The sequence below is a fragment of the Bufo gargarizans genome, chromosome 2 (assembly GCF_014858855.1).
Source record: "Bufo gargarizans isolate SCDJY-AF-19 chromosome 2, ASM1485885v1, whole genome shotgun sequence".
Lineage (NCBI taxonomy): Eukaryota > Metazoa > Chordata > Amphibia > Anura > Bufonidae > Bufo > Bufo gargarizans.
The window spans coordinates 315,199,891-315,224,303 of record NC_058081.1 but is presented as its reverse complement, the minus strand read 5'-3'; the positions used below and the strand labels follow the sequence as shown (position 1 = coordinate 315,224,303).

The window sequence follows — 24,413 nt, the reverse complement described above, 5'->3', positions numbered from 1 at the left end:
GGAGTCTTGGTGTTAATAAGGTTAGCTGCATGCTGAAGCTGCGCATATAGAGGTATAACATTGTATCATACAAACAATAATATGAGTCACTGTGCAGGCCGAGCAAAGAAGTAATAATCTGGCCACTTCATGGATTTCACCAGGCCTCAAAAGTAAAACAAAACAATTATCTTTTTTTAAACTCGCTTTATTGGAAAATGATAAGCAAGTTATGTAACAGTACATTCAAGGATCCGTACATTGAAAAGAGTCGTACAGTGTTGCATAGATAAAATTGCCATAGCATGTAATTCTTGTCATTACAAAGAGCAATAAACAGTATTCGGTATCCACGAAACATCATTTGTCTGACGTCATTAGGCCATGCATTACAGGTCATATCATAATTTACGGCATGCAAGTGAAACTTTTCAACAGAGCCTGATGTCTCTCATTCAGGCGGGAACACCCTCAATCCACCGAATGCAGATGGGCCGTCGTAGCAGTCAGATGGGAAGCACACCATGGACCCCATATTTTCTCGAATTTTTGAGGGCAACCCCTACGGGAGTACATAATCCTCTCAAAGGGAATAATGTTATTGACCAAGGTCTTCCATTGTCCAACCGTAGGAGGTCTGTCCGCCATCCATCTAACCGCAATGGCTTTCCTGGCCATAAATAGGGTTTCCCTAATGAGGGTAAGAGTGTAACGTGATCGTGACTCATCTTCTACTATACCCAAAAGGCAAGATTTAGGACAAACAATTAGTGAGTCCGGAATCAGGGATGAGACCACATCCACCACTCCTTTCCAAAACCGCTGTATGTGACTACACTCCCATATTAGATGCCAGAAGTCCGCATTTGCCAGGTGGCACCTATGGCACTCCGTGTTCTGCCTCCTACCCATTTTAAAAAGCCTGGTTGGGGTTAAATAACATCTATTTAAAATGAAGAGCTGTGTCAATCTGTTATTGAGAGATGGGGATACAGCCACCGGAGCCTCCAGAGCCTCTCCCCATTCCCCATCCGTCAAAGTAGGAATATTCCCTCTCCATTTACATTCCGCGCCTAAAGGAGAAGCTGAAATTTTGAGGCCAAGTAGGTGTGTGTAAATGGCGGAAATCAATCCCTTTGGGCCTTGGGTCCTGAAGACCCCTATCAGGGGATAAACTGACACCGGCCTATTCAGATCCTTCAACTGAGCTTGGAGGGCATGTCTCAATTGGAGATATCTGAAAAAGTGTGACCTCAAAACACCCGCTTTGGTCTGCAACTGTGAGAAGGCGAACAGTATACCCTTTTCATATAGATCTTTCAAACAGCACACCCCATATCCTCTCCAAATCACCTCCCATTCACTCTGCATCAGGTGCGGAAACATCGGGTTGTTCCACAATGGTATATCCTCTGGCAGGTCCTTATATTGCTGCAACTTTGCAGCTCCCCATACCTGGTGCGCCAATTTATGTATCGGTAGGAGCGAGCCTGACACTGAAGATCGGCCCTCGAGTACAGGCCACAGGGTGGGAAGCTGCAAATATTCCCGCAAATAGTATTCAGAACTAGGAAGTACGTCCCGGGTCACCCATGGCACCAGATATCGCAACTGACCAGCAAGGAAATATAGATGCAAGTCTGGCAGAGCTGCTCCACCCTGATCCCAACTCCTCTGTAGAGACCTGACGGCTAATTTTCTCCTGTTCCTACCCCAGATAAATGTCGCCATAAGGGAGTGTAGCTTATCAAAGAATACTCGTGGGACAGGTGTACAAGCGTGTTCTAACAGGTATAAGGCTTTGGGTTGAAGAACCATTTTGATTAAGTTTACCCGGCCCATCGTGGACAGCGGTAAAGTATTCCAGGATTTAAACCTATCCATGAAGTATGCTACCAGAGGGACTATGTTCAACAAATGAGAGGACTCCGGGACTTTAGTAATAATCACTCCTAGATATTTAAACCTGTCCACTACTAAGAGATTCTGATACACTGCTGGCCAGGCTGAAGTCCATAAAGGCATAATGGCCGACTTGGCCCAGTTAATACATAGTCCGGAGAATGCACCAAACTGCCCAATAATGGATATTGCTCTCGGTATCCATGTACAGAATAAGATCGTCAGCATATAAACCCAGCCTGTCCTCCCTGCCTCCCAACCCCACACCTCTATAGACTGCATCCTGACGAATTCTCAGCGCCAGATGTTCGATGGCCACCGCGAATAACAAGGGAGATAGGGGGCACCCCTGTCTGGTACCCCTGTATAGCCTAAATGTGGGTGATAAGGATCCATTAATCATGATGTTCGCAGATGGGGAACTATATAGTAGATTGATCCACTTGATGAACCCAGGACCAAAGCCAAAAAACTGCAGGACCTGCACTAAGAAGGGCCACTCGATGGAATCAAACGCTTTGGCAGTGTCCAAAGCCGCCAGCGCCCATGGCCTCCCATCCGCACAACCCAGCTGGGCAATAGCCTGCGCTCTGCGTATATTACTAGAGGTGGATCTACCTGGAATAAAGCCTGATTGGTCGTCATGTATGATAGTAGATATGACTCTGTTCATTCTATTCGCAAATATTTTAGTAAGGATCTTGTAGTCCAGATTTAACAGTGAAATGGGCCGGTATGACCCACACTCTATAGGTTCCTTATCAGGTTTTAAAACAACAATGGAAGCCTCATACAATGTCTCCGGAAGGACCCCATTGCTCAGAGACGCCTTGTACATGCGCAGGAGCTGTGGTGCCAAAATCTCCACATATTTGGAGTATACCTCCAATGGTATCCCGTCCGGCCCGGGGGCTTTTCCCAGATTTAACCCTGCAATTGCCTCGCTCACTTCTTCCAGTGTGATCTCACCATCTAATAGTTCCCTATCCGGCTCGGACAGCTGTGGGTGATCTACTTCTTGCAGATAAGTCTCTAATGCTTGAGGAGGATACTCAGCCCAGGAGCAATAAAGGTCCTGGTAATATTCCCTGAAACGATCTAGGATACCCCCCGGGTCCGACACCACAGTCCCATCCTTGTTCGCAATACGAAGTATTGGTGGGGACATATTGTTCCTTCTTACTATCTGCGCAAGCACCTTACCCACTCTACTCCCTTGCTCAAAGGTCTGTTGTTGCAAGAAAAGCATCTTGCGGTCGCCCTTCTCCTGCAGGTGGTTCATATAATCCCTGCCTTTCAGCAACCAATCCCTCCTATTCTCCTCGGTAGGATCCGATACAAACGCACATTCAGCATTTCTGCACTGTATGCCCAACTCCTCCTCCTTACGGCGAGTGGACTTCTTAACATATGAAATGGAGGACTTCAGACAGCCACGCAGAAAGGCCTTCAGGGTGTCCCATAATAAGGCCGGGTCAGTATCATCTGGATGAGCCATTAAGAAGGTGTGGAGCTGATCAGGCACCCTGTCATTTAGAGATATCAGAGATAGCCAAAATGGGTGTATACGTTGCTTGGGTGTTCGGGTTGCCACATAAGGGTCAGCAAGTGAGGCCACTACAGGTGCATGGTCAGACGGGCCTTGAAGCCCATAACGGATCTCTCGTGTTGCCATAAAGGTGCCAGGGGTGCCCAGGAGGTAGTCAATCCTAGAGAGAGCTCCCCTAGAGGGTGTGAAGCAAGAGAACTCTATCCTGTCTGGATATCTCTCTCTCCATATGTCCAGCCATCCCAGCTCAGACAAGAGGCGCGCCAGAGCAGTCCTGTGTGGGGGCCGTCCGGGGTGACTAGCAGACGGGTTGCGAAATCTGTCCTGCGAGTCATCCAGGATCATATTAAGGTCTCCCATGCCGAGAATCCCGGCAGTGGGGAACTGCGCTGCAAATCCTGCCGCTGCCTGAAGCAGTGCTAGACTGGCTGGAGGAGGGTTGTACATATTCATAATCACATATGGCATACCATTTATATGAGCGTAGACAAAAACTAACTTCCCTTCTGGGTCAATACTAGTGTGGTGCGGTTCCCATCTGACTGCCCGATGAATCAGCAATGATACTCCTCTAGAGTATGAGGTTCCATACGCATTTTCCACCCATTGAGCCCAGGGCTTCCTTACCCTCCCCCCTGTTTCAGCAGTGAGGTGCGTTTCCTGCAACCCTAGGATATGGGGAGCATGGCTTCGGATATGAGAAAACACAGCCATACGTTTCCTGGGCCCGCCCAGCCCTCTGACGTTCCAAGACATTATTCTAATGTCTGCCATAGTGAGCACCAGAAATTGAAGGAGGATAAGACTCTAGACACTGGGGAACACTATGGCAGAGGAGATGGATGTGGATCATCATATGCAGAGAGTGACTGTACATTTCAAATAAAGCGATTAACATAAGGCATACTTGTAACCACCCAAACAGTGGGTGAACTAGTAAAACATAAACATGCCCATTGTAGCTAGTGGCCCCGTACATTGGGGGACCTGCACGGTGTATAGGGATGGAAACCCAGTGCAGGTAGAGCAGCGAATCCCACCATTCATAACAGAGTGTCCCGACCGAATAAGCACTATCGGACCAACATCATATATGCAGGAATGCAATTAACCCTTAACGGCTCTGAGTCCAAACACAGCAAGGTAATACTTTACCAACCAAGGACCCAGGCAAAATTGTAGAGGTAAAATCATGGGACAGTCACGCCACATATTCAGCATATCCTGAACTGAGTCCCTGTTGATGGTGGCAAAGCTTCATCCTGTCCCCAAATCAGTTAGGAGGAGAGCGGCGAGGTCTTCCCGAAAGCCAGTCCCCCGCCTCAGCAGGTGTAGAGAAAAATAGAGATTTTTCGCCGTCGACGATCCTCAGACGCGCAGGGTATGCCATGGAATACTTCAGGTTCATCTCACGAAGTCGTCTTTTAATGGAGACGAAGGTGGCTCTTCTCTTCTGCAGGTCAGCGGAGAAGTCCGGATATAAGGATATGTTCGCTGAGCCCAGTGTAATGGCCTGTGCGACTCTGGCTTGTGCTAGGATGAGATCCCTGTCGCGCCAATTTAACATGCGGGCAAGTAAAGGCCTTGGCGGGGCCCCCGGTGGTAGTGGCCTGGCCGGGACACGGTGCGCCCGTTCAACGGCGTACGCGGTGGAGAAGGCAGCGTTCGGGAATATCTCCTTGAACCATCCTTCCAGGAAAATCGCCGGATCATTGCCTTCCGCCCGTTCCGGCATGCCGATAATACGCACGTTATTGCGACGCGCGCGATTCTCCAGGTCATCGCACTTCTGGCGGTAAAGTTCCGCGGAGGCCTCCACGGCGGCTATCCTCGCTGGTAATGGAGTGGTCATATCTTCCAGGTCAGACACTCTGGTTTCAGTGAGTTTAACCCTCTCCCGTAGCTGCTGCACGTCATGCCGTAGTAGGCCCAAATCCACCCTGACCTCCTCTATCTTCCCTGTCAGGGAGACCTGGCAACCTGTGATAGCCGCCATCAATTGCTGGTGGGAGGTTTGCAGGGTTAGCTCTGGTGCGGCCTCTGTGTCAGACGGGAGCTGCTGTGAGGACTGACTCCGCGTGCTGGCTGTGCGGGATGGTGAGGAGGCCGCAGCGCCATGTTGGGAGTCCTGCCTGGCAAACTCCTTAAGCCGCTCCGCCGCCATCTGTGCTTTGCTGGGGCTCATGGCACGCAATCGGTCTCGATAGTAGATCCAAACTTCCTTGCTGGGGGTGATATCTACAGCCGGAATGTGCAGGATGGCTCAGGATTACTGGTGGGAGACGGAGCTGCTCTCAGATGCGACCGTCCATGACGGCAGTTGGCCACGCCCCCCAAAACAATTATCTTTATGCAGAAAAAAAAACGCTTACCGTATTTTTCGCCCTATAAGATGCACCGGCCCTTAAGACGCACCTAGGTTTTAGAGGAGAACAATAAGAAGAAAAAAATATTTTTAATTAGACCTCAGGTCAGACCAGCAGTCAGAACCCCAATGTTAATCAGACCTCAGCTCACAGCCCCTATAAGACCCCCAATGTTAATAAGACCTCAGATCAGACCCAATGTGAATGAACCCCAATCAGACCTCAGATAAGAACCCCAACCTCTCATCAGCCCCCATTACCTCATATCCGACCCCATATACCTCTTATCAGCCGCCATTGCCTCTCATCAGCCCTCATGCCTCTCATCATCCCCATATGAGCCCCCATGCCTCTCATCAGCCCCCATATGAGCCCCCATGCCTCTCATCAGCCCCCATGCCTCTCATCAGCCCCCATATGAGCCCCCATGCCTCTTAGCAGCCCCCGCGCCACAGAGAACTTAAAAAAAAAACAACAAAAAAAAACACTTACCTCTCCTGCTCTAGACACCGCCGCTCCTCACCCACAGCGCCATCCTCTTCATTCTGCTGTCGGCTGTGCTGCGCCCTCAAGCTGTGCGCAGCCACTGCACAGCCGAGGACCAGGAAGCAGTGAGTACAGAGTCTTCACCGCTTCCTGGTCCTCGGGTACTAATGAGCGCTTCCATAATGGAAGCGCTCATTAGTATTCGCTGCATAAGACGCAGGGGCATTTCCCCCCCACTTTGGGGGGGATGTGTCTTATGGTGCGAAAAATACGGTATTTATCAAAATCAACTTAAAAAAATTAAGGTAATAACTCAAAGCAAGAAAACAAGTGAAAAAATTGTCTATTTTGTTCAACAATGTTTTGTAGACATTGTTACAATACAGATGGAGCAGGGTTAGCACTCCAGCTCTTAAGTCAAATTTTTTATCTCATCGCGTTATCTGGAGACAAAAGCCATTGAAAAGCAATTGAAGGTGTTTGCTTAGATTAGATAAAACAACTCTCAGAAAACAGGAGTGTTAACTCTACTCCATCCGTAGGTCTGTAAAAAAAAAAAAAATAATGTGCAACACTGACATCATCCATATTTTTTTGCAGACCGCAGGTCGTGTGAATCCGCCCTAAAGGACACAAAAAATGTGTATCTTTCACACTTCATCCTAAGACTAAATAAAGCGATCAGCCGAAAACATTAATTATGGAAGGGTTTCCATGTGGCAGCCACATCCTTACGCACTTGTATTGTATTGTTTGGCGACATACTAGTTTCACAAATGTATATCACAATGTAGTTACCCATTTGTGTAATGTATAGTGGCCTGCCATCATTTGGAAATTCTTGCACTAATTTACTGTTACTTTTAATATTATTCAAAACTTTGGCTCATACTGTTCTAAACATCCAAGTGAAGAAAGATTATTCATAATAACAATTTCAATCATTTCTGAACATTAAAGTAAAGTAGAAAAGTGGTATTGATGCATCTGCCACCCACATGCACAGCAAGCTTTTCTTCCCAGTTTCTTACATCAATACATTTATCATCAATGTCCCCAAAAAATAGTAATTACAGATAGAACCTCTCTCTTTCCTCACGCAATAGCTATTGTATTTTATCGCATATGTCATTAGGGGACTCAGCATCCAAAGTTGTAGCTTTGCTTCTCCTCTGCATGCTACATAGCTTTACTGCGGACACTGAGCATATATTTCATTGCTTACTGTCTGTAGGAGGCTGTTCTGCTTTTTTAGACTATCATATTTTTCGCTCCATAAGACACACTGGACTATAACACACATCTAGGATTTAGAGGAGGAAAATAAGAAAAAAAAAAGTAATTTTTTCTCCGACCTCGAATCAGACCAGACCCCCATTCCTTCTTAGACCTCAGATCATGCCCCCCAAGCTCCATCAGACCTCAGATCAGTCCTCTGTATCATACTCTAATTGCTTTTCTGACCTCAGATCAGACCCCTAAAGCTTTATCAGACAAAATATAAATTAACTTCTCTCCTGCTCTAGATAATGAAAACGGGCATTAACATTCGCACTATGAGATGCACTGCCATTTTTCCCTCCATTTTTGGTGGATCCTGGGCCAGATTTATCATGACTCTGACAGCTCACTCCACTTTCACATATGGCTAAAGTCAGTTTTAGCCAAGTCAGATTTATGATCGGCCCTTTAAGACTGTAATAAATGTGGTTTGACGGTAGCAGTTTATCCGTCAGTAAGCAGCTTTACAAAAGTCGCACATCTTTACGAAAAAGTTGCATGTTCTATTAAAAAGTCTCATAAGATGAGCATGGAGTGAAATTGCGACTTTTTAAATATTCCCAATAGTAAATCTGTCTACAGATTCATTTACATAAGAAAACACGCCCACTTTCAGAAAACTGCCAAGCCTAGTGCAGAGCAGAAAAAAGTCGCACATCTGCGCACATCGTCCCATGATGCTGTGGTTAATGTATGCACATATATACCATACATGCCCGCACGTGTTTGCAGGCATGCATGGATATATATGCATACGTCTCAACCCTTCCTCAACAATCCCCCTGTTGTCGGACTATATAATACGACAATATATTGGGGGAACGGGTTGAGATATATTTGCCCCCCCCTCAACCCCATCCTAGGTGGAAGTTCAGGAAGAACTGTAGTGTACACTGTTCTTTAGGTACTTAGACATCCCTAATCCATTTTCCTCCGACCTGCCCTTCACCGTAACCTACTCCTCCGTCCACAGGATACACAGTCTTCTTCTTGACATCTTTAGGATACCACACACCCACAGTCTCTCGGTTAACTGGCCTTTCTTTATCAGTCTCTTGGTGTCGGCCACCCCCACTTTGGAGTGACCACACCCCCACAGTCTCTCGGTAATTCTGCCGATCTTCAGGTATGGCCCGTCTCCAAGGAATCTGGAGCGGGTTCACCCTCGCAGTCTTTAACTGGCCTTTCTTTCGCAGTCTCTTAGTGTCGGCCACCCCCACTTTGGAGTGGCCACACCCCCACAGTCTCTCGGTCGTTCTGCCGATCTTCAGGTATGGCCCGCCTCCAAGGCATCTGGAGCGGGTTCACCCTCAGTCTGTCCCAACTTTCTTCTATCCAACGTCTGTTTCCATCTTGCGGTTCTCCCGTGGACAGATTAATAGGTCTTTACAAGGCAGGTCAGACTCTTAAGCGGCGATGTCACAGTACCTAAATTCTACTGCGGAGAACACCTCCGCCACACTACACATCCAGCCCTTCCCTTAAGAACTTCACCGTTCCAGGGTTCAAGGTGGCAAATGAATGATGCCTGTCCCTATCGTGACCTAACCTTATCCCCATTCACACAAAACACATGTCATATCCCTCCCAACACCAATACCTTTGACCTATGGGTAGAGAAAGGTATTGGGCTGCCCTTTGTCTCACAGGACTCCTCATTATCCCAACACTGGTGTCTGAACACCCTACCTTCAGAGGATCGCGTCCTCTGCTACACATCCCTCTGCACCAACAGATAAGGATGGCCACCCTACTAGGTTAGGATAACTGGAGTTCCGTGGACAAAGCACCATCTTGTTATTGATGGCACCGCATCCCTGTCCACTCATGTGTACCCAGGCTGACCTCCCCCTGTGATCCCATCTTGTGGAGGCCCGCAGAACCAACGGCATAGGCATGCCCCGGCTCCCCAGGACCCCACAACACCAGAACACAGTCCACACTCTGCTGCCAAACACTCCGCGTCCAATCCCTATCAGAGCTGTGCTACCTGCTCGGACTAGAATTAAGTGCGCAGCACAACATTACACCAATGTTGTCTGTCCGCCCCAGTCCCCAGCGCAACACAGCCCTACCGAAAACCTTGAGCACAACAGTGTTATCTGTATCGATCCGAGACCCTGGTTGCCCAGAATAATATCACATCATCCTTTGTGTGCTGCATGAAGAAGGTCCTTATGCCTTCTCCCGACCAGCAGGATTTCCCGTGTGATATTATCTGCTCGCGACCCTATACGTTCTCGATCCTCAGTAAAACACTGCTCCACTCCAAGGGGACACAGAATGAAACAAGACAGCAGATGGGACATTACAACACTACATAAATCAGCCTGGTGGAACACACTCATAGACAAGGACCACCATCAACACCAAGAAGAACGTTACAACGGACAACAAAAACACACAACATGGACATGTATAGGGAACAAACGGTGTCAGGGGTGTCAAATGTTGCCTAGCCTAGCTTGGCCACTCTGGCCCCTCAGCAGCTGATGATGCTGCCGAGAGGTAACCCCTTTATGGCCAAACTGACTAGACCCCGCTGCACGATTTGTTATCTGAATCCCATCACTGGACACATTGCAATCACTTGCACAAGGGCAATTCCTTGCAATGTGTCCTTTGTTCCCACACCTGAAGCACCTGATTGGGCTTTCTGTCCTGTGTGTTTTGCAGTGCTTCGCTATATGACCCAAGCCACCACACGCAAAACATTTGATGTTTGCCCGGCATGGCGTAGGTCCGTCCACACTGCAACCGCGCTCCCTGAATTGTTCCATCTTTAGGGAGGCACTTTTCACGATGTTTCTTTTCCCCAAAGTCAGGGAAAAATCTCTGTTAGTCTGGACAGGCTTGGTCTGGTGATTTGGCCTGTCACAGACTACTCTCCCCCCTATTTGCCCTGCATAGGGCAAAGTTTTGGGATATTCCGACCCTGACTTTATGGGAAAAGAAAGGGCCGGCACCAACTTGGTGATGACCTGTTGCATGCCAGTCATTATCTGGGAGCTTACAGCAACCTGAGCCTTCAATTTGGCTACCGTCACATTAGTAGAGGCAGTCTGCTCCTTGAAGGCCTTGACCTCAGTATAAGACTGAGTCAACTGAGCCTCAATTTCCTCCTGCCTCTGCAGCTCTACTAACTGTGACTGTATCCTAGCCACCTGCGCATCTCGGTCAACAGTAGACTGCACATTCTCCGCCAGCTGTGCCCGCAATGCCGAAACCTGGTTCGAATTACTGGCACAGCACTGGCAGTGAACGGCCGGAGGAATTGTCTCCGTTGACTGAGACACCAGCGCCACTTCCTTTGGCTTACAGATGCTAGCCTCAAACGTATGAACGAGTTTGGCCAGCATCTGAAGCCGTTTAGTGGCCTTGTTCAACACCATCCGTTTGTTCACACAAAGCTTGTCATAACTACAAGCCTGCGCCAACAAATCGGACCACAGCATTTCTGCTGACTTGTATGTGGTGGGGAGGATGGGATTGAATGTGCTGTGTCTGCTCAAGTGTTGCAGTGTGGGGAAGTCCATACTCACCGTTTGAGCGTCCATCTTCTCCTTGGGGCCGGACCTCTTCGTCCTAGCAGCTGCTTGGAAGAAGTCCATTTTCCCGGATCGCTTCTTCCTGTTTACCGCTGGACTTGTACGCCGCTGCAATGAAGATGGATCTCCTTCAGTGATGTGTCCTCTTCTCCCTCGCAATCACTTGAGCGATGCAGTAACCGTGTAAAGCAAATAGCAAAATATTAATTCACAGAACAATTATAGATTCTCTGCTAAAGATTTTGATCTGCGCTTGGTACTGTGAGGAAGAGTCGCGTTACCTGTCCGAATTATCAGGTCCTAGACGCTCAGACTGCTGACCACGTCTCTCCTAGACGCTCAGACCGCTGACCACGTCTCTCTTGCCTGACAATTCACAGGACAACCGACCTCTAGCCTCAAACACCATAAGGAAGAGTCGCGTCACCTGTCCGAATTATCAGGTCCTAGACGCTCAGACCGCTGACCGCGTCTCTCTTGCCTGATAATTCACAGGATGACCGACCTCTAACCTCAAAACCAAACACAGATTTCAAAATCTAAGCAGTGGGCCTGACTCGCCAATGTAAAGGGGGAATATTAATCACCAATATTGTGCGAATATCGATAATTAATATTCAGAAATAGGAGGAGCCGTCTAGTGAAGACTCCGCCTATTTATGCCTTTATATAATAACAACACAATACTTTTGCTATGCTTTACACTGATCGCTACACTAGCTGCATGCGCCTTACTCACTACCGCTAACAAGTATACACTACACAAAGGGTACAAATATAACGGTATTTAATACACCAAGCACGCAATACAGTAATTACACAACACTAAATACACAGTACACATATATATATATCCACATCTATAAACACATACACATACAAAACCGGGGGTATAAATGGGCAGCAATAAGCCCACATACATACTGTCATGCAGGCACAAGTGTATATACATAAAGACATGTGTGCAAATACATACACACATATCTATAGATACACACACACACACACACACACACACTCTCATATACCTGGGGCATCACATACAGGGGACATACAGATGTCCCCACTGGCCATACAGGAAATATAAATATATATCCCTATTGGCCATATAAAGGGGCCCATATATATCAAAGAAGGGGCAGATACATATATATGTCCTCCTGATAATATATATATATACACATATATAAGGGATTATATATATATATGTTATAAGGGGCCACAGCCATATATATATTATAAGGGGCACGGTCTAAAGGAGGCACATATTTCCCACAGGGGCCACCATGAGCCCTTGGGGATCACCATGGGCAGACGTGCGCCGATGCTGGGCAGACGTGCGCACATCGTCCCATGATGCTGTGGTTAATGTATGCACATATATACCATACATGCCCCCACGTGTTTGCAGGCATGCATGGATATATATGCATACGTTTCAACCCTTCCTTAACAGCCTGCATGCAGTTAAAACGCCAGGCTCCCTGATGGAACCCATTAAAGTCAATAGGGTCCATCTGGTCCTATTTATTTTAGTTATATGTTGGATTCTACCCTTATTTTCATTATTCTGCTCCTTTGACCTTTGTGGTGCCATCATCACAATCACGGGGAAACCAGGGCTGCCAGTTTTGGTTTGCCATTAGTTTAACCCACCCAAAAAAGGCAGACCATATCCTGATTAACTCTGATCAGTATGCAGTCTGCCTTTTTTGCCCTTTTCATCTTTTCTTTTAGAGTATTCCTTCCACAAGCTTGAGCATGCAAGGCCATCATGCAGTGGTCATGGACATCTCATCATAGTTTACTTTTTGTCCTATTTATTTTCATGAATATTTAAATAGTCTGGAAGAAGTGGAAAGACCATTCCAGAACTGGAGAAGACGATAGGGTTGATGAAACGAGTGGTTGAAAGAGTTCAGAAAGAAAATCTGGAGCTTAAGAAGGCCCCGGGAGTACTGACAAATGAAAAGTTATCCAACCTGGAACTGGAAAATGAAAAACTTAAGGTATGTCTTTTTCCCTTTTGTTTGTTTAAAGGGTTTTTTCCATGATTTTTGTAAAAAATATAAAAATCGGATATCATATAGTACATGACAATCTATTTCTAACAAGGCTAGGAGCAGCCCTGTACCTCACATGGATCATTCATTGCCCCAATTGTTCTGCTAGATTTAGGGAGTGTATCCGTTCTGCTGTAGTTACTTCCATGTAACGGACACAGCTTGTAACAGAAGATATGGCTGGTGGCAGTTGAAGATTTAAACTGAGCATGTGCAACTATTTCAGTGAGGTGGACACGTAATAAGGAAAAGAAGAAACAGCAGGTGGCGCTATACAGATAGATTTTATTGAATAACCTAGCAGCTAATACTACATTTTTAATTACATGCAATCATAAAAGTATTCAGATCCAGGTGCTGGTTTGAAAATTGTAGAATATTTTTCATGGCACAACCTCTTTTTAAAGGTAAAAAATAAGACCGGTAAAAGCACAACAACTAGGATTCTTTCTAATGTTTTTGTATGGTCAGATACGGTATGCTTGCCCAGTTTATACCTGCTTCTCTATGAGGTTAGTACACCAGCACTGAGGGGAACGGAACAGGCAAGCTATTGGGAATGTTAGTCCACCACTGAATGCAGGAGAAGGTGGACCAGAAGGATAAACAGCAGGGGGCACTACCAGAGTGAAAATCTAATCTAACATTATTGTTATTGCATGTATATTACAATAATACTTAATTTGCCTAGGAATACCTTTTGTGGGATAACCCCCTTTTATTTAAGGCTACTTTCACACTAGAGTTTTCAATTCCGCTATTGAGATCCATCATAGGATCTCAATAGCGAAAGAAACGCATCAGTTTTGTCCCCATTCATTGTCAATGGGGACAAAACTGAACAAAACAGAATGCACCAAAATGCTTTCCGTACCGTTTGGTTGTGCTCCAATCGCGGACAGAATAACTCTGCAAGCAGCGTTTTTCTGTCTGCGATGTGGTACGGAGCAAGATGGATCCGTCCTGACACACAAGGTAAGTCAACGGGGACGAATCCGTTTTCTCTGGCACAATAGAAAACTGATCCGTCCCCCATTGACTTTCAATGGAGTCCGTCATGGCTGTAGAAGACATAATACAACCAGATCCGTTCATAACGGATGCATGCGGTTGTATTATTGTAACGGAAGCGTGTTTGCAGATTCATGACGGATCCTCAAAAAACTCTAGTGTGAAAGTAGCCTAAAGTGTATTTCCTTTATCATTTCTTCATTTTATATATGATATTCATTGTGAAGTAAAACTATGCATTATGTTTGTGTGGCTTATATTCAGTGCTACGTTAATACAAGGCTCCATGAGATCAGTTCTTCATAATCATTTTTCTTTATTGCCCACCTAGTCAGAACTTGAAAAGCTACAGCTGCATGTGGGTGGACAGCTAAGTGTGAGATATGAAGCAAAGACAAAAGGCATGGAAAAAGTCATTGCTGAAAATGAGAGACTTCGGAAAGAGCTGAAAACGGTAAGAAAAGCATATCCATGATCTGCCTCAGTGTAAACCCATAGCAATCATATATGATTAGAGCCCAATTTACAGTGTAAACATCGCATGTCGGCTGTCTGTGCGGGTGCTGATTGGGTGTAATTACTGGATTATTGTATACCTCCAGATTTGCTGGCGCAGTGTGAGAAATCTTGCTTTTTCACCTGCTTCTAAGGAGAAAATAATTTCTTTCACATTTGAGCTGTTTGTGAATCTTATCTACTGGAGAAAATGTTTATCTTTAACCCCTTATTATCAAACTTCCTTTTGAGAACATTTCAGTAAAACTGGTGTTTTGATGCCAATCTCAGTATGAAAACTTGCTGGTGTGATGATGATGTGTGAGCATTATTAAGGCATGCCTGTTGATCATTTTGTTGCCTCCTAGGGGGGTCCGTGTACCAGAACTTGAAATCAGCGCCAGACAGGTTTTGGGGCCACAGATCCTGCCCCACCCACTTTTTAGTAAAAGTGGTGCGGTTGTTGGAAAATGGCAAAATGAACATAATTTGCAACTTTTCTACGGCAGAAAAGTTTAATACATAATCCCTTTGTCTCTTCGCTAGAAAATATAGTTAAAGGGGTATTATCATCTTAATGATCACTGTTAATGATTTAACAGTGATCATTTTTCTAAATATATTTTATTAACAAATCCCCACCCCTTAGAAAAAAAATAAACCTATACTTACCTGACTGTTGTCTTCCGTCTCCCCTGGTTACGGCCAACGCTCTTCTCGGGAAACGCGGTGGCTGCGCGTGCGCAGACGACTTTTCTTTTCTTCTCCCGGCCGGCCGTGCGCTGTACTGAACGCGCACGCCGAGTCCTCGCATGCGCCCTGGTGACTTCTTCCTGGCAAGTATACTATACTGCCCAGAAAGAAGTCACCAGGGCGCATGCGCGGACTCGGCGTGCGCAGTCAGTACAGCGCGCCGCCCGGCCGGGAGAAGACATCAATCAAGATGGAGCCCGCCCCCTGCTGAGTGCCAAAACCAGGAAGTGGACGGCGCGCCGGGACCAGGTAAGTATCAAATAGCCTGTTGAGAAAACCCCTTTAAAAAAGAAATAAAGATTTATTTTTTTTTCTTTTACTGTTATCACAGGAGATATGTTTGCTTTTGTCTTTTTTTTTTCCAACTGAAGCACCACTTTATACAGGTCATCCCCAGTGATAATCTGAGACTGACATCCACACTCCTGGGGCAACAGCTAGGATCCAAGTAAGCTCTGATCCTGGCTGTGTAACCCTTTAGATGGTTGCTGGACTTCTTCTCAAGTACCAAATTTGATATTCAGAATTATGAATTCACACTATTACTCCAGTGTAGAGATTAGGCTGAGCCTCTGATATCCATACTATTATCATGGCGAACATGGCACAATGTTTATACGTCTAGCTAAACTTAAAGAGGACCTTTTCATTACAATAAAAAATCTAAACGAAGTATGCTGACATGGAGAGCGACGCCAAGGGATCTCCCTGCACTTACTATTATCCCTGGGCGCCGCTCCATTCTCCCGGTATAGGCTCCGGTATCTTCAGATTTTCATCTCAACCGGGAGGAGCCTGCTCTTGTTCTCCTGGGCGTTCTCCTCCAATCGCAGCACTCAGCTCATAGCCTGGGAGAAAAAAACTCTCAGGCTATGAGTTGAGCGCTGCGATTGGCCAGCGCTACAGCCTGGGAGAAGGAGACGCCCAGGAGAACAATAGCAGGCTCCTCCCGGTTGAGCTGAAAATCTGAAGATACCGGAGCCTATACCGGGAGAACAGAGCGGCGCCTAGGGATAATAGTAAGTGCAGGGAGATCCCTGGGCGCCGCTCTCCATGTCTGTATACTTAGTTTAGATTTTTTATCGTAATAAAAAAAAAAAAATTTTATCGTAATAAAAAATTGCCACGGATCGTGTAGCCTTTAATGATTGCAGGTTACTCATTTTGGGATAAAATAATTTTTTCATTTTGTCTTTATTATATTATAAAAATATTGTGTCATTCTGTCACAAAAGGTTAACAGTTTTTTAGCTGTGTGACTGGTACTTTCACTTTGTGCCAGTCATCTAATAAACCTCATCTCCAAACTAGCAAAAGGTCATAAACACTTATTGAAGCCACATTCTTATCAGTAAGATAAGAACTGAGCTATAATGAGTGTTTATAAGGTCAGAGATGAGAAGCCTACAGTTGAGCTGCCTGACGGATGAGAGAGAAAATTCTGATCCTGCTACTAAATAAACTCAAGGTTGCACAAAGACAGTGGTTCACAATTTTTAATAAAGATTGAAAAAAATTATTTCTAGCTCAAAATCAGTATAATTCAATAATAAAATATAGTCCCCCTCCCAAAGGTGTACATAGCCTTCAAAGAGGACCTGTCACCGATCCTGACATGTCTGTTTCAGTAACTACTTGCATTGACCATGTAATAGCAATTTGGGAGCATCTACTCTTAGGTTGTGGTATTTCTTTATTATTCCTGCTAGAAGTTATGAAGGTGTTGCTATCAGTTTGTAATGAAGGTAAAGATCGGTTTTATCATCTGGTGGTGTATTCCTGCACAGTATGATACTATCAAATCAGTGCTGCCAGAGTCGATTGTGCAGGGACACACCACCAAGTGGTATCATCCAGATGAACCTTCATTACAAATTGCTGGTAATTAATTCATAACTTCTATCGGTAATAATAAAGCAATGGCACAACACAGAGTCATAAGAATAGATGCTCCAGAATTGTTAGTACATGGTCAATTCAAGTAGTTACTAAAACAAACATATCAGGGGAGGTTACACGTCCTCTTTAAAGTGCAAGTTCACATTAAAGGTTTGAGCCAATGTATTCTATTTACGTATTTTGCTCTCTTACGGTGAATTGGCATGTGGCAGATTTGTTTAAAAAATTTCTGTGACTGGAAAATCTATTCCATTAGTTGTTCTGGTTGTAAGCACATGAGTTTTTGCAAGTCTTATTTAGACATTTGCTGCTTGGTGTACACAATTATGTACTTGCCTAGTGGAACTGCTATCTAATCTATACATAGGTTCAGTAGAAGCTACCCTTAGGCCAGCCATGCACAAAAGATAGCTGTTGGCCAAACACTCATTTGGCCCACAGCCATTACTCCCGATGCCCTCATACACATGCCTGCTCAGCCTGGCCCAGCAAGGTGGTGTTCTCAGTAGGTAAAGAGAAGAGAGTGGGCTACCAGCAGCTTGTCTCCCCAAGTACAAAAGTATTGGGCAATTGAAACCCAACTCCCGATCTGCTGTCTCGGAGAGTTTTACAGTTATCATGACACATTTCTCTAAGTGATCCTGTGGCTTTATCATCTTAGATGTCACACAGCAGGCTGCAGTCAATAAGAACCATCTCCGAATCAGCAGGGAGAATGGGAGGACTGAGGAGATATAACAGCGTAGAGTGATGAGAGGGGGCAAGAAGTGGGTCACAACGGCACAGCAGAGAACAATCTCTCACAGCTGGAGGAGGTTGAGAGTGTGTTTTTTAATATGTGCCACAATGCAGTTTGCTGTGATGAGACCGTAATCGCACTACATGATGGAGGGAAGTGGATTGTCTGAACAGCTATCCTGAAAAAGGTAGAACTAATGCATCTTTTGAATGTCCTCTATAACTAATATACCAAAGATCATTTAAGCCATGCACCCAACCCTGCATCAGGCTTCTGCCAGTGGATAACGTTTTGTTTTTGAGTGTTCTTTTAAGTAAAGTATAATTGACAGTGTCTTCATGACACATGACATACTCTAGTATTAAAAGAAATGTCTCATGTACAGATGTGTCCACATCTAGAAAGCCTAGACAGATTGCAATTCACATCACAACCACTAAGTGGGCACACACAGGATAGACGTATCATGAATGAATATTAAGAAATCATGGTTTCCTTATTTATTTTAAAAATATATATAATAATAATAATAATAAACTGGTCACCTCACTGGACACATCTCATGATATATGGAGTCAGGAGGTAAGGCATGGATGGCTAGTACTCCATTCACTTACTGGAGACTCTAATAGAGACTGTATAACCTGTCAGTTGACTCCTATTCATTTACAGTGCCATAAAGCACAAACAGGAAGGAAGTATATGCTTCCAATATGGCCAACCCAGGGAAGGTAAAATAAGTGACTACAACATTAAAAAATAAAAAAAATAACTCACCTGTCCCCAAATCTGCTTGAACGCTATGTCACTGCAGCATCGGGACTGCGGAAAGGTGAGTTTTATTTTTAAGGGGCCAACCCTAGTAATTGCAGGTAACTGTAAAATAAAATGTATTTTTTTTTTTTTAAACCTGCCCTGGAGTGGCCATATTGGAAGCACACACTTCCTTCCTGTTTGTGCAGCAGGGTGTGTGTGCTTTATGGCATCATAAATGAAAGGTAGTCAACTGACAAGTCATACAGTCTAAATTAGAGTCTCCAGTAAGTGAATTGAGTACTACCCTCAACCACAGAGACCAGGGAGTGATTTAGGAAATACATACATAAGTTTATCTACATAAAGTGTTTAGTTTTCAGCAGTATAACAGCTCACCCTTTAATGATAATGAGATGACTCTGCTCATTAACTCCTGATTTATACAGCAAAGCTGGCAAGTCAACTGCTGAAGACTAGATGTGTCACCCGCTGTGCACTGTAAAAGGTGTGAAAACTGGAATATTTTAACATTTCTTCTTTATGTGGATAGTAACAGAAATATAGCCTTTCACCATTCCTGACATGTCTGTTTTAATAACTTCATGAATTCCCCATGTAATAACCATTCTGGAGCATCTATTCTTACGATTATGATGTGCCATTCCTATATTATTCCGTCTAGAAGTTATGAATGAATGGCTAGCAGTCTGCAGTAAGGGTACAGAGGGGTGGTAACCAGTTGGGGGGGTGTACCTGGAGTGGTAATAGGTCTTTAAAGTGACTCAATTGTAAAGCAAGCAATGCTTACATAGGTTTTTGTTATTTCTTTACTACATGCAGGAAACTGAAACCTCAGAAAAATTAAGAATCGCAAAAAGGAATTTGGAAGTGGTCAATGAAAAACTATCAGCAAACTTAGAAGAAAGCAGAAGTAAACTGAGCATTGCAGAAAGCAGAGGACCACAGCTGGAAGGAGCGGACCACAAAGCCTGGAAGTCTGTGGTAGTGAGCAAGTATGTTCCAAATAGTGAATACTTTTACTTAAGGCTGGGGCTACTTGGGGATTATGGCCGCAACACCCTTCTCACAACCAAAGATCGCTGTGTAACAACGCAACCGTTAAACTAAATGGTGTCGCAGTGCAACTTGAAAGTTATTGCAATTCCCAGAGTCACAAAATAAGTTTTTTTTTTTTTCAATAGACATGGTCTGGCTGTTCATTTGAATGGCCAATAGGGAAACCAAAGTTGCTCTGACAGATTTATTTCAAGCTGGCAGTTCAGGGGGTGTATACTTTCTCGTGTCCGGTAAGTGTCATAGCTTCCAACAGAAGGTACAGCTGGTGCCAGTTCAAGAATGGAACTGTGAAGCCAGGGGTGCACCACCAATGAGGCCAGGTGAGGCGATCGCCTTAGGCAGCAACAGGTAGGGGCAAGAGGGCGCAGCAGAAGGGCCATAGGCAGTGAGCTCTTTCATCGTGGAAACGCTCATCTCTACATATTCAGCTGCATCGTTGTACTCGGGACAGCAATACATTTGAATGCTGTGACTGGGCACAGGAGCGATGTCTCCCTGGCCCACTATTTCCTCTAGGCTTTATTCTTAGCTCCTGTAGCCTATCCAAGCCCGGTGTCCTCATTATAGTGCTGCCTGATCCGGGCTGCAAAGAGCTCGGGCACAGACTAGAAGAGGTCTTTGTCTTGTACTGCATCCCTGACAGTAGAATGAAGGTAGGTATTTGAGTTTATTATTTTTATTTGGCAGCATACTGTTGGGCCACAATGGTGTGGGGAGTCATTATTTTGTAATTGGAGAAAGCACTATGGGGACATAGCTCTAAAAAGGAGCATTTTTGTACTGGCACACATTATAAGTGGAACAGTATGGGGATATTTGTCGTACTGGGGGCACTAAAAGGGGGTAGTTTTTTAAACTGACACGTTATAAGGGAGCATTTTTGTACTGGCACATATTATAAGGGAGCATTTTTGTACTGGCACACATCATAAGGGAGCATTTTATGTACTGGCACACATCATAAGGGAGCATTTTTTGTATTGGCACACACAAGAGGGCATGTTTGTACTGGCACACATTATAAGGGAGCATTTTTGTACTGGCACACATTGCAAGGGGGAATTATTTTATTGCCAAACATTATAAGGGAGTATTTTTTGTACAGGCCCACATTATAGGAGGAATTATTACTACTGGGTGCACTGTTACCACATAGTGCACTCTGGCAGAGAATTATTACTATTGGGAGGACTGTTACATTCGGAGGCACCCTGGCACAGTATCATCTTAGCACCATTATTTTTGGAGGACGTTAGGTTTACGACACTAAGTTTCAGGGACACTATTTGATGGGCACAGTTATTTTTTAGACCACTGTGTGCAAATAATTATTGAAGGGGAACTATCTGTGTGGTAATAGTATTTTCAGGGGCATTATCTGTTTCTGCAGTATAGTATTGGGAAGTTAAATGGATATAATATTAGAGGTGGCAGGATGGGGGTGTTCAGAAGGTGGGGAGGAAGATGGAAAAGTAGTTGTCAAACTCTGCAGAGACAAGAGAAGGCTGAAAGAAATAATCATGGCTGTCTGGTTTGAATAGAAAAAGAAAACCCCTACATCAGAGGACACGTCACTGTATGTAAGAAGTATGTGGCGCTGTATTACCATGTATGTTTCGTAGCGCTGTATATAATGTTTTCCATGTATGTCTTTAACAGTAGGGCTGAAGGGAAGGGGTTAGGTTAAGAAATTGACATGGGGGGGGAGGGGGGGGGGGGGGGAGGGGGCGCTGTTTCAGTTTTCACTTCAAGCAGCAGAAAGGCTAGGTGCAACCCCGTCAGAGATGTTACTGAGGTGGACAAAAAATGAAAAGAACAGCAGGTGGCGCTATACATATACATTTTATGAAATCACTCCGCAGCCATGCAAAATTTCTACTGGTAATTACACACAGTTAAAAAATATTCAGATCGAGGTGCTTGTTTGGAAAGTATAAACCAGTTTTTATGGGACAGCTCCTTTAAGCAGGGGTTGTTTTATGAGACAGCCCCTTTAAGTTTTATTTAAGCTAAAATGTAAATAACTTGTGTTTCATAGCTTGCTATAGCTGCGGGAGCACATTCATAGAAATAATATGGGGCTCTATACAAGAGATACTTTAATGCCTTCATCTTTATTGTGTGGCGAGATACAAAGGGAAAATAAAAAGATTGGGTGAGCATTGTGTGTAATACGCGGCTTGGGAACACAGGCGTGAATTACAGGTAAAGATTCTAGCCGTAATCTGAATGTGCATAATGTCTTCTATAGGATGGCGTTTATAGTCAGACCCAGCCGGATACAATTAATAACGCTTGAAGCGCAAGGATTTTACAAAAGCTCCAGTTATTCTTTGTCAGGAGCAGAGATAAGTCTCCAATGCAGCTCCCTCTACATCGCCATACATTCTTCACAGGAGAGGTTATGCTTCTCCATACCCTTTTTTCAGTTTGATTCTGCATTTTCCTACTTTGTTATTGACACTTTTTTTTTTTTTTAACAAAATAAGCAGATAAAAAGGTCCTTTTTACCTCCTTAGGATGTATGAAACAAAGATGAAGGAGATGGAAGCAGAACGTATAAAGAGAAACAACAGCATCGTTGATCTGAAAAGACTATTGAAGGAAGCAACCGAGCGTGAACGGAAAACTGAACAAACAATCCAGCGCCTACAAGATGAAGTAAGTAACTCAGGATCCTGTTCAAATAAGAGAATCCATCTTGGCGCAGCCTTATATACCTGTGTTACTGGTAAATCCAGCCTCATGGTGCACAGATCCCATCCAAAGGTGACATATCATGCAAGGAAAAGGTACAGTAAGGGTCTGATCCAGCTCCAGCCTTTTAGTATGCATACATCTAAAATAGAAAGGCAGCAATACCAAAGACTGTGCCTATGTGTTTCTGATGCTACATGCATCCTTATTCATAGCAGCTTACTATCATTATAAAAATAAAATAATGCAATGATTTGCAAATCTCAGACGCATAGGTTATCGATTATAGAACATATATTAGATGTTGAAAATGAGACATTGGAAAAAATAACGCATGTAGGACTTGGTGGCAGCAAAAAATCTCAAAAAACTTAGGACCGAGCAATGAAAGGCTGTAAAAGTATGTGGTAATAAACAGCTGGGGGAAGGGCAATTTCCAAGTCACATGACTGGGTATAAAACAGAGCAGGTTAGACAGGCAACGTCTCTCAGAAGTACAGATGGCCAGAGGTTCACCAGTCTGTGACAAACTAAAAAAAATAATCTAAAAATTGTGGAGCAATTTCTGAAAAATGTTTCTCAACGTAAAATAGTGGAAACTTTGAATATCCCGGACCCCCATGTGGTATCCAACATCATCAAAAGATTCAGATAATCTGGAGAAATCCACATGCACAAAGGGACAAGGCTGACCGTCTATATTGGATGCTTGTGTTCTATTGGCCCTGCGTTAAAACCAGCCATGATTCTGTACTGGGAATCGCTGCATGGGCTCAGGAAGACTTCCAGTAATTACTGTCTGAACACAGTTCAGTGTGCAAGCTACTAATGCAAGTTAATGGGGTTGTGCAGAGGTTTTATATTTATGACCTATCCTGAAGATACGTCATCAATATCTGATTGGCGAGGGTCCAGGTGCTGAACTGGACTGCCTGCCGTCCATATCGAAACATTTGAAATAAAAAATCCAGCAGAGAAGACCCAGGACTGTTGAGCAGCTAGAAACCTATATCAGATGAGAATGGTATAACATTGCTCTCCCAAAGGTCGCATGCACAGTTCCTTCCCTTAGGCTGATGCCAGCATAAGGAAGGAACACTATACCGGCACTGTGCATGCGCAAGCTCGCGCATCGCAAGATTACGGCAATCTAACTGTGACAAAAGGAGATTTGGAGGACATAGGCGGTGCTGGGCTCTTTCACAGGGGGGCATGGCTGGGCACCAGGAAGGTTCGTACAGCCCCTTGGGCACCTTACCAGGCTCATTTACATATCTATAAAATCATTTTTGAAACAAAATAAAAGGACACGGCCCTATAGGACCGGTATATTGCGGACATGCTAGCGGTGATCTAGCCGTGCATGTCCGCAGCTCTATAACCAAAAACAAGGTGACAGAATCCCTTTAATGTTTAGCGGCAGACCATCTCCGTCCACTGCACAATGGATCAAGCTGTGTAGATCTGGTACCGGAACTACAATAAAACAGCTCCTTGCCAATATCAAAATCCTGTACAATCCCTTGCTTTTCACTTCCTGGTCCAAGCTCAAAATGTTAGAAAGGCCCTCACAGCCAATCACTAGCTGTAGCAATGACCCACCTCATCCAGTGATAGCATTTTTAACCCTTGCTGTCAAATATAATATTTTTTTTGTATTAAAACTTCTTTAATTTGCATATATACAATAAGCAACTGCAAAAGATTGGTCCTCATATCTCTTTAGATCAAAAAGAGAATCCGAGTACAATACAAGTGAGAGGGGAAACGTTTCCCCTCAACCTTAAACCGCAACTGGATAACCTCCAAAAT

General features: G+C 44.6%; 1 protein-coding gene across 1 annotated transcript in view; it reads left to right on the top strand.

The window, feature by feature from the left end:
* CEP290 (centrosomal protein 290) overlaps nt 1-24,413 on the top strand; it is a 173,127-nt gene that overhangs the window by 144,358 nt on the left and 4,356 nt on the right. The window contains exons 46-49 of the mRNA XM_044280491.1: nt 12,956-13,120; nt 14,517-14,639; nt 19,668-19,840; nt 22,424-22,565. Coding sequence (XP_044136426.1) covers nt 12,956-13,120; nt 14,517-14,639; nt 19,668-19,840; nt 22,424-22,565 — 603 coding nt within the window. The remainder of the gene's footprint in view (nt 1-12,955; nt 13,121-14,516; nt 14,640-19,667; nt 19,841-22,423; nt 22,566-24,413) is intronic.